The 16,834-nt window shown below is 43.0% G+C and overlaps 1 protein-coding gene across 1 annotated transcript; it reads right to left on the reverse strand.

Moving 5' to 3' along the window:
- Positions 1–3,386: 3,386 nt before the first annotated feature.
- On the reverse strand, positions 3,387–15,083 carry LOC133420440 (DLA class II histocompatibility antigen, DR-1 beta chain-like). The gene is made up of 10 exons (XM_061710133.1): positions 15,076–15,083; positions 11,952–12,101; positions 11,586–11,916; positions 11,340–11,464; positions 6,483–6,577; positions 5,787–6,080; positions 4,318–4,531; positions 4,103–4,170; positions 3,908–4,021; positions 3,387–3,476 (listed from the first exon to the last, which is right to left on the reverse strand). Exons 1-10 carry the CDS (start codon positions 15,081–15,083, stop codon positions 3,451–3,453), a joined length of 1,425 nt encoding a protein of 474 aa, XP_061566117.1. The 3' UTR covers positions 3,387–3,450.
- Between the last annotated feature and the right edge of the window lie 1,751 nt (positions 15,084–16,834).

Here is a 16,834-nt window from a genome sequence, read left to right on the forward strand (position 1 = left end):
TTTTCATGTGAGATTCAGCCTGCTTATGTTTATTGTTTACTATTTCTGCCGGGCTTCTTCATCTCTGTCATTAAACAAAATAATTGACATTGAGGAGTGTATTTCTTCAAACTTGAAGAGATCAGTATGCGCACGAAATTCTCCAAAACTTGCTCTGAATGACTGCAGGAGATTGGACGTAAAGACAGTTACCTGCTGAAGATCCAGATGTTGAGTGGAGCTAAGCATGCATCCCTAAATTGTTGCAGTCTTTCAAAGTGCAGAAGACGACCTGTTTCAATGTCCCTGAGAAAGAGTTCCAACTTATTTTCAAATGCAAACACTGCTTGTTGAAGGGATGAGATTGTATTTCCAATACCTTGCATTTTCACATTGCGCTGGTTCAGATGGCCAGTTATGTCCATGAAATAGTGAAACTGCAAGAGCCAGTCAGTGTTGTCAAGCTCAGGATGCTTGACGCCTTTCATTTCAAGAAAAGTCCGGATTTCACTCAGGCAAGCTGCAAAACGGCTGAGCACCTTCCTCCTTGAGAACCAACGCTCGTTGCTGTGTAAAAGCAGACCGCGATAATGATTCCCAACTTCTTCTAAACTGGCGACCATTTAAAGCTCGGGCAACAATAAAGTTGACCACTCGAATGACCAGCGACATCACCTCACAAAGCTCCTGGCCACACGTCTGAGTGCACAGCGCCTCCTGCTGTAGGATGCAATAAAAACTTAGGATGGCTCTCTATTCATGTTCACAGAGAAGCGTGACAAATCCTTTGTCCTTCCCCAACATAAAGGGTGCACCATCAGTACAGACAGAAATAAATGTATCCATCTGTAGTTTTTTTTCTTTAGCAAACTCCATGAAGGACGTAAATAAATCCTCTCTTGTTGTCCCTTTCATGGGCAAAACAACCAAGCTTTCCTCACGCAGTGTGTCACCTGCAGCATACCTGGCAATTATGTGATAGATGGCTAACGTCTGTTGACTCATCTAACGCGAGAGAAAAGTAAGTCCCGGCGTTCATGTCCTTAATTTGTGTTTCCTTGACTTGAGTTGCCATCATGATGCTACGATCGTGCACCGTTCTTGCTGACAGGGGCATGTCTTTTATTCATTTGATTATCTTGTCTTTATTTGGGAAGTCATCAAACAGTTCATTGGCCAGATCAAGAATTAATATTTTGGTATACTCGCTGTGATGGGTATCCCCATCCCTCCTTGTCACATGGTTAAATGTCATGTTATGTGTATTAATCTTTGTGATTTTGTCACTTAGGAGGATTCTTTGGCATGCAGTTGTTGGCAGCTCTGGAAGTCAGTCCTACACGAAGCATGGTGCATAAATCAGCAGGGGGGGCAGTTCCACAAACAGTGGATTAAAACACTTACCTGTGTTCTGTTACAAAAGATTGTTCTGTGGCTCGTCAGAGTTATTTATAGTTCCTGGATCAAACCAAGTATTGGAAGGAAGAGAGGGGTGTTTGGCTCTATAATTGTCTTCAATTTGTGTTGATGGAGTCACACAGAGATTGGATGTGGGCCAATATAGTATAATTATAGTAAGGGGGATGATGTGATATATTATGTAAATAAATACTCTTGGCCAAATGGGTGTTATGTGTGTGTGTGAAAACTGGATCCCTACGCTGGTATGTGGTATTCTTGTCCAATCAAATTCCAATTGTTTGTAATAAATGCCCATACAAGGGCTAACTTGATTTCTGCCTCAGCCTCCTCACTTCCCCATATTTAAGGCCACCATTCACACTCGCGTGAATCTGTGAATGGCTTTCCATTCCTTACTATTGCCAAAGCACCCGCCAAGCTAGCAGCATTCCCGTCTCCTTGTTTGGTCCACACACGTAGTTGCTGCTGACTCGTCTGCACTCTCCGCTGTAGCTCCTCACACGCTTTTTTCCTGCTGTCCCCCGCTGAATATTTCAATGCAAATGAAGCATGGTGTGTATTTAAGTGCCACTTTATATTTGACCGTTTCATCGATGCAATTTTATCATTGCATATTAAACATACCACAGATCCTGCTCTCTTCACAAATGCAAATTCCTCTGTCCACGCAGCCTGGAATGCATGGTAATCGTCGTCTTTTTTTCCTCTTCGCCATCTTTTCCGTTACAAGGGTTGAAGAGTATAAACTAGTTGGCTATCTGAAAAAATGTATTTCTTCACCTTTACAATGACCCGGACACACTCGTGAGCCATTGGTTCCCGCCTGACCCACTGGTCACCCGTGACCGCTGAAATCTTCAAAACTAATTTAATACTAGTTTACTTTAAAATGACACAGTATTATTAAGAAACATCACAAGTATTTTAAAATCAGTTCCAAACTGTTTTTTTAATTTTTTTTCCAACTCAAAATTGTCTGGGAGCCATATGCCGTCACCGGAAGAGCCATATACGGTTCACGAGCCATAGGTTCCCGACCTCTGCACTAGAGAGCGCTGTTGCTGCAGCGCCGTACAGACAGATGCAGCTAAATGTTCTGGTAACTCGGACCTGACGGTGCCTCGTTCATCAAGGTGTGTTCATGACAGTCGTGAACCTTTACGGCAGGGGTAGGCAACCCTGGTCCTCGAGTGCCACTGTCCTGCATTTCTTAGATGCTACCCTGCTTCAGCACACCGTGATAAAAGTACCTGTGTCATCAACAGAATTGTGCAGCCCTGGATGACAAGCTGATGACGATGATTAATTAGAATCAGGTGTGTTAAAGCAGGGTAGCATCTAAGACATGCAGGACAGTGGCACTCGAGGACCAGAGTTGCCTACCCCTGCTTTACGGTTTCATGAGTGCCCTCGCCATTAGCTTTAACGTTAGCAGCTAGGTTAGCGATAGCTCCCCAGCCTGCAGCCCCCTCGCCGGGCCGGACTAATAAAACATGTATACGGTTCAGGTTTCCACGTATCGGCCCCATCAGCCGAGGGGAGCCACATCTGTGTCCATGTCCTGCTGGACGTCTGGAACCAGGACCCTGAAGTGGGTCCAGTTTCAAGCAGGTGGATTTAAAGCTCATGATCTGACACACAAACGAGACGGTTTTATGAAGTTTATTGAGTTTCAGAGTAAATTCCAGTAAAAGTGTCTGAAGGCGGATCAGAGCTGTGAATCAGAGACGAGTACATGTGATTGGAGGCAGATTACAGAGTGAAACCAAACTGGATCAGTTTCCCTAACGAGCGGCCCACACACCAGAGTCCACATCAGACCTGATCCAGGACCGGGACCGCTGCCAGTCCTGCACCAGAGTTCTGGACCAGGTTCAGACGTGCTCACAGTCCCAGATCAGGTTTAGACCGGTCCAGATGGTTGAGCTGGAAACAGGAAGCAGGTTCAAGCAGCAGCTGCTCCATCCGGACCTGGACCAGGACCAGGACCAGGACCAGGACCAGGACCAGGACCTGGACCAGAACCAGGACCAGGACCAGGATCGGAGCTCAGCTAGAGGGGACCAGAATACGTCCTGGAAAACAGAGAAAGAGAGAGTGAAATACACCACAATACTGGAACGGGTCTGACAGTGTTCTGTGCTGGTTCTGGACTGTGTTCTGGTCTGAACTGGTTCTGGACTGAGCTGGTTCTGGACTGTGTTCTGGTCTGAACTGGTTCTGGTCTGAACTGGTTCTGGACTGAGCTGGTTCTGGACTGAGCTGGTTCTGGACTGTGTTCTGGTCTGAACTGGTTCTGGACTGAGCTGGTTCTGGACTGAGCTGGTTCTGAACTGGTTCTGGTCTGAACTGGTTCTGGACTGTGTTCTGGACTGAGCTGGTTCTGGACTGAGCTGGTTCTGGACTGAGCTGGTTCTGGACTGAGCTGGTTCTGGACTGAGCTGGTTCTGGACTGAGCTGGTTCTGAGCTGGTTCTGGTCTGAACTGGTTCTGGACTGGTTCTGACCTTGGGCCTTCCTCTTGTAGTAGATGAATCCAGCCAGAGACAAGACCAGACCCAGGACCAGTCCTGAAGCTCCGATGGCGATCTTGTTTCTCTTAGACTCAGGCATGGACGGATCTGAGGACACACAGGTGAAGACAGGTGAGATGAGGACAGGTGAGACAAGGACAGGTGAAGACAGGTGAGACAGGTATTTACCCCAGTCAATTTTCAGAGCTTCTTTCAGGCTGACGTGGTGGACCACACAGGAGATCTTCTCACCAGACCTGGATCAACACAAACCAACATCACCGTATGAAACCAGGACCTGGACCCTGACGTGGACATGGACCTGGACCTGGACCTGGACCTGGACCTGGACCTGGACCTGGACCAGGACCTGGACCTGGACCTGGACCAGGACCAGGACTCACCGGGGCGTGTACTCCAGGTGGGAGTGGTACTGGTAGTACCAGTTACCACCTGCCAGCTCATCAGTGTAGCTGACGGAGGTTTGGACCTCCTGTCCGTCTCTGAACCAGGTCATCTTGATGTTCTTGGGGTAGAAGTTGTAGGCGCTGCAGACCAGCATGGCGGGGTGCTGGCCAGGAGGGGGCGCCGTGGAGCGCAGTTTGACCTTCGGCTCCACTGAAACACAGAAACATGTCTGTTGGTGTCATCCTGCTTAAGCCTGATTTACGGTTCTGCGTCAAACCAACGCAGAGCACACCAAACGCCATCACCGTGACGCCATCGTGAACCCTTCAGACTTCTCCGTCACTCCATTTCTCCGCGGTGCAGTACCCCCCGTGACCGCTAATTTGCAATCTTTTCCTGAATGGTTTCTCCGACTTTTTCCGGTCACAGTGAATCAAAGAGATAAGGACAACTATTGTGCAAAAAAACAAAACAAAAAAAAATCACACATACACGAAGAAAAGAGCGCTGAAAGTTCACGACTGCTTCAAACTGGGAACCGGAAATGCGTTGCTTCCAAGCGAACCAATCACAGCCCTCTCGTCTGCGTGTGGTCTGCGTCGCCTCGACGCGTAGTTACATTTTTCGGGATGTGCAGGTAAGATGTGCAGGTAAGTCAGTGACGGCGTCACTGACGCGTACCACACACGCCGTAGGCACGGCGTCGTTTTGACGCAGAACCATAACTTAAGCTTTAAGCGAGGTTCATGCGGGTCAGTCAGGGTTGGTGTGATGCTCATGTGTGACCACTAGATGGAGCTCTGGATCCACCAGTCTGGTCCTGAACAGGGACCTGTCACACTCCATGTTCACTTTTAGTCTGGGACTTTAAATCCTGCAGATCAGCTGATAAAGAACATCTGCTTCTCTGAAGCTGCACATGTTTGTCTGTAAGTCACCTGCAGGTGATGAAGAGGAGGACCTTCATCTTCATGCTCACCTGTTACCGTGACCCTTAACCCCACCATAAATCAACCGATGACCTGAAGTATTTATCAATGTGGCAGAATAAATGTTTTTGAGCTGCAGGAAACTACATTTATTTAACCTGAATTTAACTTAAACTCTGTTGTTTCTGTTTTATCCAAAAAAACAAACAAATATACATTTATCCCCATTTTCAGCTGGTTTAAATGTATGTTTTTAACTGAAGTTTAGTATTCAAATAGCATCTTTAAGTAAAAAAGTACTTTATTAGAATATTGACTGAAGTAAATTGAAGATGTTTATCATTTTTTATGATTTGCTAGTTGTTTCTAAAAGTGTTTGGTGGATTTTATACTTTAATAAACTCTAGTCTGATTAAATGTACAAATGTTGTTTATGGCTGACTTTAACTGTCAGGTTTTAATTCAAATAAACAAGTTGACGTTTGTAACAACTTATCTGTAGTTTTACACAACATGAAGGAGATTTAGAGACTCACCTGATTTATCCAGAATGTTGCTGTACCAGATATCAATGTTGTGAACACAGACTCTCTCCTTCTGAGCCCTCCACCCGCTCATGATCGTAGGATTATTGTTGAAGTAGTTCGCCTGCTTCACTCCAAACTCCGTGTAGCCAACAAACTTCCCTGAACTGCTGGTGAACCTGAAGAGCTCCAACTTGTTGTAATAGTTGGAGAAGATGAACTCGATGTTCTCCGGTTTACTGGAGTTAAACTCACAGTTCCACAAAGAATAACGCAAGAATGCATCTGAAAGAGAAAACAACCAGACTGATCATTGTATTGATCATTGATCAGAGTATTGATCTGACTAACAATCAGTTTCTGACTAGATTATTGATCAACAATAAGATTATAAATCAGTTATATTATTGATCTCTTATCTGGTCTGTGAGTAAAACCAGATCATCAGTTAAATTTGGTCATTGATCACTGATTACATTATTGATGGTTATAGAATTATCGATTGCTGATCTGATTATTGATCTGTGGTCAGAATGTCGATTTTGAATCAGATTACTGATCATTGATCAGACTATTGATTAATTGCAGAATCACTGATCTTGACAGTACTGTAAATCAGTTATTGATTTGTGATCAGTTTGCTTAACACTATCCTGATTATTGATCTGTAATCAGATTATTGATCAGTGATCAGAATATTGATGGTACCTGCAGTGCTGAAGAGGAGGCAGACTCTGATGAAGGTTGAATCCATGTTCTTCTGGTCTCCGACACAAACTGACTGACTGAGACTGAGAGCTGCTCTAAAAACCAGAAACACGTCACATGACTGCAGCATCAGCTGTTACCGGGTAGAACACAGTCACAGCAGCCTCATCACCTGATCACACACTTGCACACGCAAATACACACACACATGCACCCACATGCACCCACATATACACACACATGCACACACTCGCACATGCACACACACTTATACGCAGATTTACAAACTCTCACACATGCACACACATATGTACACACACACTCACACATGCACACGCACTCATTCAATTCCATTCAATTTTATTTATATAGCGTCTATTACAACAGAAGTTGTCTCTAGGATCTTTCCAGAGACCCAGAACATTACAGGTCCTTTTTTTCATACGCACATATACACACACACGCATTAGTCATTAATGTTTCAGACACGTTTTAAAACAAACATTCGTGTTTCCTGTGATCTGAAAGAAATAAAGATGAAATTATAAAAGTAGAAGAAATAAAGATGAAATGGTAAAAGTAGAAGAAATAAAGATGAAATGATAAAAGTACAGTAGAAGAAATAAAGATTAAATGATAAAAGTAAAAGATATAAAGATTAAATGAAAAAAGTAGAAGAAATAAAGATGAATGTGAACAAGAACATAAAACTGTTAGAATCCGATGTCCGTATGTCTTTCAATAAATGTAGAAATGTAATAAGTAATGTAAAGATGTAAGATGTAGATGTAAGTAATGTAAAAATGATTTGATTAAAACAGCACCAATGAAAAAAAAAAACTGTAAAGTTGCTGATTATCATTTTAGGAAAGAAACCTTAAAGATGGACGAAATATAAAATAAAAGTTATTTTTTCTTGTTTATGTTTGTCTGTTATTTTTTCTGGCAGCACGGTGGCTTAGTGGTTAGCACTGTTGCCTCACAGCAAGAAGGTCCCCGGTTCGACTCCCAGGCCCGGCAGGGGCCTTTCTGTGTGGAGTTTGCATGTTCTCCCCGTGCTTGCGTGGGTTTTCTCCGGGTACTCCGGCTTCCTCCCACAGTCCAAAAACATGCATATTTAGGTTAATCGGTGATTCTAAATTAACCGTAGGTGTGAGCGTGAGTGTGATTGTGAGCATGGTTTGTGTGTCTATATGTGGCCCTGCGATGGACTGGTGACCTGTCCAGGGTGTAACCCCTGCCTCTCACCTAAAATAAGCTGGGATAGGCTCCAGCAGACCCCCGTGACCCCGCAAGGGATAAAGCGGGTAAGATAATGAATGAATGAATGAATGAATGAATGTTATTTTTTCTTGTTTAGGTTTGTCTGCTTTCATCACGGGAAAACCTTTTCATGTTTCACGTTTTTGTTTTTTACACTTTGATCCACCTGAATACATCAACCTGACCATTTACAAATACATATTTTATTGATATCCTGTATGAGACTAAAGCAGATTAAATTTTCAGATTCAGACGACTTTATTATACCATAATATACAGTGGTGGACAGTAACGGAGTAAATTTACTTGAGTACTGTACTTAAAGATATTGTGACATCATTTTTAACATGCTTTTAACACTATTAAAAGTCTTGGCCAACATCCCTCAAATGTGTCTAAAAGAGTGTAACAAGAAAAACTTCACTCTAGTACTCCATTACTGGCTTTTTATGACAGTTTTTTTTTGCGCCGTGAAAAACGCTTCCCTTTCCCCCTTTCCTGTCAATCATTGCGCCGCTCCTCCTCCAAACCTCCTCCAACCCAGCCATACGCTCACAGCGGCGTCGGAGAGTTAAGCCGGGAGCGACAGGCGAAGCATGCACGGAAAAGCAGCATGGCGAACCACAGCAAACAATCATAAAAATAAAAGGCATGCAAGCAGCAGTGTCCCCTTATCTTAAGTCCAGTCAGTGGCCGCGGGTCTTTTTAGCAGTTGTCCTCCCGGTGATGAGAACAAAAGAGGCTCTAAACAGCTCCGTGTTAAGCCTGATTTACGGTTCCGCGTTAAATCGACGCAGAGCCTACGCCGTAGGGTTCAGCGTATGGTGCGCGTCGCCGCGTAACTAGGGTTGCAAAGGGGTGGAAAATTTCCGGTAAATTTCCGGAAACTTTCCGGAAACTTTCCATGGGAAGTTAAGCTGGGGAATTTTGGAAATATTCCAAATTGGAAACTTTCCATGGGAATTATGGGAATTATTGGGAATTTGTGGGAATTTATGGGAATTAACTGGAAAGTGGGGGTAATTTAAACAAACTGTATCATATCCAAACATTAGCACCTAACTTACCAGCTAGCTAGCTACTGTGTTAATACATTTTTATTTAATATTTGCAAGTTAAACATTAATACCATTATAGATCAAATATATTTACCCCATAATATTATCAAAACTTACTTGACTTTATATAGTCCGTGGGCAAATGTGTGGCTTCAATAGTCTTGTGCTTTGAGCTCAAATGTGTGGCCTCCAGGCTTCAAGAAATCACCTGTGCATGTAGGGGGTGTGGCCTCAATAGCCCTGCAGTAAGCAATGTGCTGTGTGCATGTGATTGAGGAGTGTACTTGCATGTAAATCTGGTTGTTTTAGCCAAGACTATGCTACAATATATTTACCCCAACTATATTTAAGTTCCCTGTTAAGGGCCAACCTTCAATTCTGTAAATTTCTTATTTATTCCCGTTAATTCCCATATATTCCCGTTAATTCCCATATATTCCCGTTAATTCCCATGGAAAGTTTCCAACTTTGAAAATTCCCGGAATTTTGCAACCCTACGCGTAACCCTACGCCGTAGGCTCTGCGTCGGTGTAACGCGGAACCATAAATCAGCCTTTATGGTGCGCTGGAGAGGAGAGGAGGCAGGGAGCTGGGTGGAGGGGGCGGTGATTTAGCGGGGCGTGACGTCACGTTCCGCCACCAAACCAGATGAGCCGTTTTTGCATAGTTATGCGGAAAATCCCAGAAAGCACACAATACACTGAATGTTAAAAGTTCGTTGTTTTTTTGGTGTAATTGATGTCAAGACACCAAACAAAACACAAAAAATCAAGAAAAATTTGTTTTTCATGTCACAATACCTTTAAGTACATATCCAGAGGATTTGTACTTTACTTGAGTATTAGATTTATTTGGTACTTATTACTCTTACTTGAATACATTTCCAAGACAAATATGTTTACTTTTACTCGAATAAATTTCTAGGAAGGCTGAAAAGTACTTGTTACTTTCAGGTCTGCTCTTTTTTCTTCTTCCCTAAAATCCTATTGGACACAAGCTGTTTTTGTCAAAGGAGGAGACCTATCACAGTGCACGCTCTCAGACAGACATTGGGAGACAGTTTGTTATGCTCTATATTGCTATATTGTACTGGTACATGTCCTTCCTGTAAAGTTAAGTGACTTCAACATTGAGTTATTGAAAGCAGAGATGTAGTTTTTTGTAAAGCAGTGGTCTTTGAGGGGGATCCAGACTTAGTTGGATGGTGCAGGTTCATTTGGTTTCAGTTCATGATTGTTAATAAACTCTGCATCATCTGCTGTCCTCTTATGATCCCATTCATTTGATTTGTTTTTGGTGTTTCTGCAGGTTTTATATAACATTGAGGTTCTAAAAGCAGCACATCAGTGCAGCTGGTTTCAAAGAGTTAATTCTCATAAACAAGAGTTAAAAGATCCTTAAATTAATTTAGAAAAAATATAGTAATTTACTGATGTGGAAAATAAGAAATTTACTCTTACTCTTACTTTTACTTAAAGTACCTTTAAAAGCAAGTACTTTTCTACTCTTACTCGAGTAATATTTTGACTGAGCTACTTTTACTTGTAACGGAGTAAATTTTGACCAGTAGTATTTGTACTCTTACTCAAGTACTGGGGTCGAGTACTCTGTCCACCTCTGATAATATACCATCAATCAGCTGCAGCTGGTTCAAAATGCTGCAGCGCGAGTTCTGACTCAGACCAGAAGGAGAGCACACATTAGGCCCATTTTAAAATCCTTACACTACCTGTTAGTTTTCATGTTGATTTTAAAGTTCTTTTATTAGTTTATAAAGCGCTACATGGGCTTGCACCCGAGTATATTTCAGAGATGTTTTTATTCTATGAACCAGGAAGGAACTCAGATCCTCTGGCTCTTCCTTTTTAGCTGTTCCACAGAGTAGAACTAAAACATTTGGTGATGCTACTTTTAGCCACGATGCTCCAAAACTGTGGAACAGCCTGCCGGAGGATCTGAGGAGCTGGAAATGTGGACATTTTTAAGCGTAGACTAAAAACTCATCTCTGGTCTGGCTTTGGCTCTGTTTAACATTTTTTTTTTTTTAGAGGTATTTGTTTTAATTATTCATCTATTTCTTGTAATGTTTTTATTATTGTTATATTTTATTGTTGTGGACTGATTATTTTTAGCCTTAATTCTTGAACTTTTATCATTATTTCGTTAACTATATTGTATGTCAGTGTGCATTGGTCTCCCAGTTTTTATTTTATTTTTATTATGCTTATTTTTCAGTCAAAATGTTAAGCACTTTGTATTTCATGTACTTGGATGAAAGGTGCTGTATAAATAAAATTGTATTTATTGATTGATTGATTCCCTCTGGGAAATTTACATCTCCATCTCAATCACACAGCACTGTCATCTACAAATCAACCACCCCAAAAACCAAACACCCATATAAAGATAAAAAGATAAAAATAAAAATAAAAAGTGCAGTGCCATGAATAGAATTATATGAATAGAAAAGAAATAAGTGTTATGTAATATTGCACAAAGTCATTGCACAGTCCAGTTTGTTGTTGGACTGACTGACCCCCATAGTCCATCTGTTCTTCTGTTGTTCTTGTTGTTCTTCTTGGCCCTCCTTCCCCCCAGTGAGGAGTTGAACAGTTTGATAGCCCGGGGGACGAAGGAGTTCCTCAGTCTGTTGGTCCTGCACTTGGGGAGGAGCAGCCTCTCACTGAACCGGCTTCTCCACTGTCTCCTCTCTGCCACTGTCTCCAGAGGGTCCAGCTTAGTGCCGACCACGGAGCCGGCGGGCCTGATTATCTTCTCCAACCTGGAGAGGTCTGGCTTTGAAGTGCTCCATCCCCAGCACACCACAGCGTAGGATCAGGATGCTGGCGACCACAGACTGATAAAACATCCCCGGGAGCTTCTTGCAGATCTTGAAAGATCTCTGCCTCCTCAGGAAGTACATCCTTCTCTGGGCCTTGTTGTACAGCTGCCTCGTGTTGCTTGTCCAGTCCAGCTTGTTGTCCAGCCACAGCCCAAGATATTTATAGGTCTGCACGACCTCCACATCCTCCGCCCCAACGGGTCTAGGACTGGGTCTGTCCCTCCGGAAGACGATGACCAGTTCCTTGGTCTTTGAGGTGTTAAGCTGCAGACTGTTTGTTTGGCACCAGACAACAAAGTTCCTCACCAGGCTCCTCCTCTTCGTAGTCTCTGATACACCCCATGATGGCCATCTGTGAACTTCTGGATGTGACACATTGCAGAGTTGTAGCAGAAGTCTGCGGTGTACAGAGTGAAGAGGATGGGGGACAGCACGGTCCCCTGTGGAGCTCCAGAGCTGCTGACCACAGTGTCAGTAATTAGTTCAAATATGAACTAATAATTGTTTGTGTTAACGCCCACTTTCAGGTGAGCTCGTCGTCTACACCAGGATTCACACTCGTACCCAACTCACTTTCTCCCAGTAAACTGAAATAATAATCACTAATTGAGTTTTAAACACACACAACTAAACAATGGAAAACTCGTTTCTATAAGTAATCACAATAAATGTCCCCTATACTTAACCCCTCCCCATGCCCTCACTAATTAGGAAAGACCCTATAAATACAGAGTAGAACTAAAACATTTGGTGATGCTGCTTTTAGCCACGATGCTCCAAAACTGTGGAACAACCTGCCGGAGGATCTGAGAGGAGCTGGAAAGGTGGACATTTTTAAACGTAGACTAAAAACTCATCTCTTTGGTCTGGCTTGGGCTCTGTTTAACATTTTTTTTTTTAGAGGTATTTGTTTTATTTATTCATCTATAGTGGTCAGCGCTAACTCTTCCTCCTTTTGACCCTTGACAGGTAAGTATGGGGAGTACTCTTATTACAGAAAACAGTTTTAACCAAATGAACAGAACTGAATGTTGAAATACAGGTGTCTTGATTTACTCAGATGTTCAAGTTGATTTACTTCACTCAAATCGAAACCAAAACAAACAAACCCGGGATAGTCTGTACCTGCCGACCACTCAAATTTTACAGTTAAACTTACGGTCACAACGTAAGTCTAATAATGAACACCTCCCTCATAAGATTCAAGATTCTTTTTCATTGTTCACACACAACAAAATTACAGGTGCTTTATCACCAGTGTAAAATATGTAAAAAAAAAAAAAAAAAAGATGAATAAAAGGTATATATATGAAGAATTTTTTAATGCACAAGAGATTTCTCTGTGATGGTGGTCAGATGTATATTTAGGAAAGTGATGAGTTTGGGGAAGAAACTGGTTTTGAGTCTGTTTGGTCTAGTTCTGGTGCATAAGTATAACAAGGTGAACAACATTAATTAGGGCCCGAGCACCTTCAGTGCGAAGGCCCTATTGTATCTGTAGGAATTTTTTTTTTTTTTTTCTTTTGTTCTTCTGACGAAAGGAGGGCCTTTTTGCCCCCCTAAACGTGCCCAAAAAGTCACCAAATTTTGCACCCAAGTCAGGCCTGGCGAAAAATTTGATATTTAATGGTTTACATTAATGGGCGTGGCAAAATGGCTCAACAGCGCCCCCTAGAAAACTTTGTGCCTCAAGCCCCACGATACGGTTTGACGTACACGAAAATCGGTACACACCTGTATCATGTGGCAACTTAAAGAAAAGTCTCTTGGCGTCATGCCCGAAACCGAACAGGAAGTCGGCCATTTTGAATTAGTCGTGTCATTTTGGCGAAATTTATGCCATTCATTCGAAAGTTAATTCAGCCCGAACCGCAACGTTCCCCCAAGTGTGTTATACATCAAAATGTGCGTCTCCATCCTGTGACAACACGCATTACTTTTCTCTTTCAAAAGCGTTACCGTGGTGGCGCTAGACGCCAAAAAGCGTGCCCACCCTTCATCTGATTGGTTCGACAGAAAAAACTTTGTGCCTCAAGCCCCATAACACGGTTTGACGTACATGAACGAAAATCGGTACACACCTGTATCATGTCGCAACTAAAAGAAAAGTCTCTTGGCACCATGGCCGAAACCTAACAGGAAGTCGGCCATTTTGAACATTCTGAATGAATCGCATAATTTTGGAGCAATATATGCCATTCCTTCGAGAATCAATTCAGCCCGAACCGTATCGTGAACCCAGATGTGTTATACATCAAAATGTGCGTCTCCATCCTGCGACTACACGCATTACTTTTCTCTTTCAAAAGTGTTACCGTGGCGACGCTAGACGCCAACAAGCGCACCCCCCCTTCATCTGATTGGTCCATATTTGATAGTTCCCCAAAAGGCACCAAATTTGGCATGCAAGCCAGGCCTGGCGATAAATTTGATATTTCTTAGCTTAGCTATGCTGCCCCACTAGAGAGGTTTGAGGGTGGGGGGAGGCCTCCAAATAACATGTCGCTTAGGGGCCCAATTTGGTCAGGGGCAGCCCTGCCGGCCTCCATCACCGGGAGGAGAGACCGGTCTAACACTTTCCGGAGAAACACTTTCTGGAGTCCTGCAGCCGACTCGATATCAGACTCTGAAAGTCGCCTAAACATTCAATAAAAACTTTATTCATATATTGCTGAGTCACATCAATTCGTACCAACCAACCTTTCAGAGACATGTTAGTTTTATTTTAAGAAGAAAACTAAAAAGAGAACCGGTTCTTTAATGTTTGTCTGTTCAGACACAGTTATGGGATGTTTTAGGATCTGGCTTTTATCTCCAGTAGTCGTCCCGTACGGTCGTCATGGCGACTGAGAGATGTCGGACCTGTCAGCAGCTCCAGCTGAAAGCATCATGTTGGTCTGAACCGGAGCAGCTGGTCCAGTTCAGGGCAGAGATCCAGAAGGATCCTCTTGGTACCTAAACCAGCTGATGGTCCAGATCCTGGACCAGCAGGTCAGTCTGGTCCCTGAAGACTCGCTACTGATCCTGATCCTGATCCCCATCATCAGGTTCCTCCAACAGAACCAAGGCTGCTATTGTGATTGACAGGTTCCATCGTTGTGATTGACTGTGATTGAATATCTTCTTTTTCTTCATGATGAGCCCCTCTCGTTCGCGCGCTTGGGCTCCATCCGTGCATACACTTGCGTGTTTTGACCAACTCACTTTTCTTTCATTAAAAATTGTAAGAAGAACATTGAAAATGTCATCACCTCTTGTCTGGCCAAGGAGGAGGAGCAAGCACAACATTTCTTCTCTGAAATGATGTTCTTTGGGGAACCGTCCCCAAACGCACAGTTGTGCAATATCCAGTACATCGGTGCTTTCATGCACCGCTGTGCGAAACACACTGCTGCAGACACATCTGCAATTATCTGTGCACTCCCACTACCTGCACATCTTTCGCCCAATATCCATGCAATCTCAGAAGATGCCTCGGTTAAACGCTCAGCGGTAGAAGTTGTTCTGTGTATCTATTTGCTGCTCAGAAACCGATGCAGTTAGCTCCTCAATTCTTCTTCTTGTTCTCTCTCCTCTTCCAGGTGCATGCGTGTCATTGAATGTTGGATGTGTGGTCTGAAAATGCTGCTCCAGATTACTTCTCTTAAACCCGGAGCCAGTTTGTTTTTACGTGAAGGAGAATTACAAATTCATCCGTCAATTTCTCCTGAAATTTCCTGTGCCTATTTTAAATTGCTTGTCCATTTTATTCCTCCACGTACCACTGCTAGCATCGAGTAATTTCAGTTTACGGTTTGGCATTTTTGGGGGTTTTTTTTGCTCCAGAGGCCCACCAAACCTGGCAACGCAGCAATCTTGGTCTGCTGCCACCTGCTTTAATTTATAATCGTAGTTTATAATCGTAATAATCACCTGGGGCCTCATCTATAAAGCTTGCTTGCGCAGAAAAAGCGCCTGAAAGTTGCGGAAGCCGCCATCTACGCAAAGCCTCGGATCTAAAAAGAAAAAACTAACCGAAAAATCTGCGGATCCCTACGGCAACTAGTGCTGGGCGGTATACCGGTTCATACCGAATACCGGTGTTTATTTTTCTTATGATATGAATTTTTCATATACCGTAATACCGGTGAGTAGCGCACACAACGTTGGGAGCGCCGCGCAACGCGGCGGAACGCTGCGCCGCTGGACCCTGTTTGTGTGGGGACTGTTTAGCGAGTGAGCAGTGAGCAGAGCCGGCAGGGAAAAGTCAACAGTGCCTCGTGTCCGCGTGTAACCTAAATCTACCATGGCCTCAGCTTTAGGGCTCGGCCAAGTGAGGCTTTATAAATATATGGGCTTTATAAATTTATTAAAAATATGAGCTGCGCGCGGCGAGGAGTACGAGCCGGGCGCACAGTGAGTCGCGCTGTGAAGCCTGATTTATGGTTCCGCGTTAAATCGACGCGGAGCTGATTTCCCTGTGAGCAGTACTCGAGTTGAAATAAAAACGGTCCAAATCACCCCCCCACTGAAATAAAAACGGTCCAAATCACCCCCCCTGAAATAAAAACGGTCCAAATCCCCCCCCCCCTGAAATAAAAACGGTCCAAATCATCCTCCCCTTAAATAAAAACGGTCCAAATCATCCCCCCTGTAAAACTGCCATCCCCCCTTTCCATCCCTTATGTCATTTCATCAATGAATGTGGTTTTACTGCTATTTCAACATTTAGAGTCATCACCAGAAAAATAACACCAGAAAAATAACTTATTTGAGCATTTTCACCTATTTCAAGTAAATTTTCACTTGAAATAAGTAGTAAAATCTGCCAGTGGGACAAGATTTATCTTCTTATTACAAGCAAAAAAATCTTGTTCCACTGGCAGATTTTTCTACTTATTTCAAGTGAAAATCTACTTGAAACAGACTGATTTATTGCTTGTGTAGTTGTAAAATACATGAGAACAGGACCTTGAAAAAAATAATCGCATATTAAATCGCAATATTGAGGAAAAAAATCACAATTAGATTATTTTCAAAAATCGCTCAGCCCTACATTAGAATCATAAGTGCCGCCACCTCATTGTAAACGGCATCATTTTGTGAGGCCATGCAAACCTGTATTTATACTAGTGTGGACATTAATGTTTTTCTACAATATTTCGTCCTCATGACAGTAAAATAGGCCATTCTAAGCCAAGTTACTGCAG

This window comes from Cololabis saira, chromosome 20 (assembly GCF_033807715.1).
Source record: "Cololabis saira isolate AMF1-May2022 chromosome 20, fColSai1.1, whole genome shotgun sequence".
Classification (NCBI taxonomy): domain Eukaryota; kingdom Metazoa; phylum Chordata; class Actinopteri; order Beloniformes; family Belonidae; genus Cololabis; species Cololabis saira.

Bases quoted from the DNA above. Each gene is read 5' to 3' on its own strand.
- LOC133420440 (XM_061710133.1), bottom strand. The intron at 4,532-5,786 runs GTGAGTCTCTAA...TCTGTGTTTCAG, and splicing joins CAACATTCTGGATAAATCAG to TGGAGCCGAAGGTCAAACTG. The intron at 4,171-4,317 runs GTGAGTCCTGGT...GTGTTGATCCAG, and splicing joins CACCTGGAGTACACGCCCCG to GTCTGGTGAGAAGATCTCCT.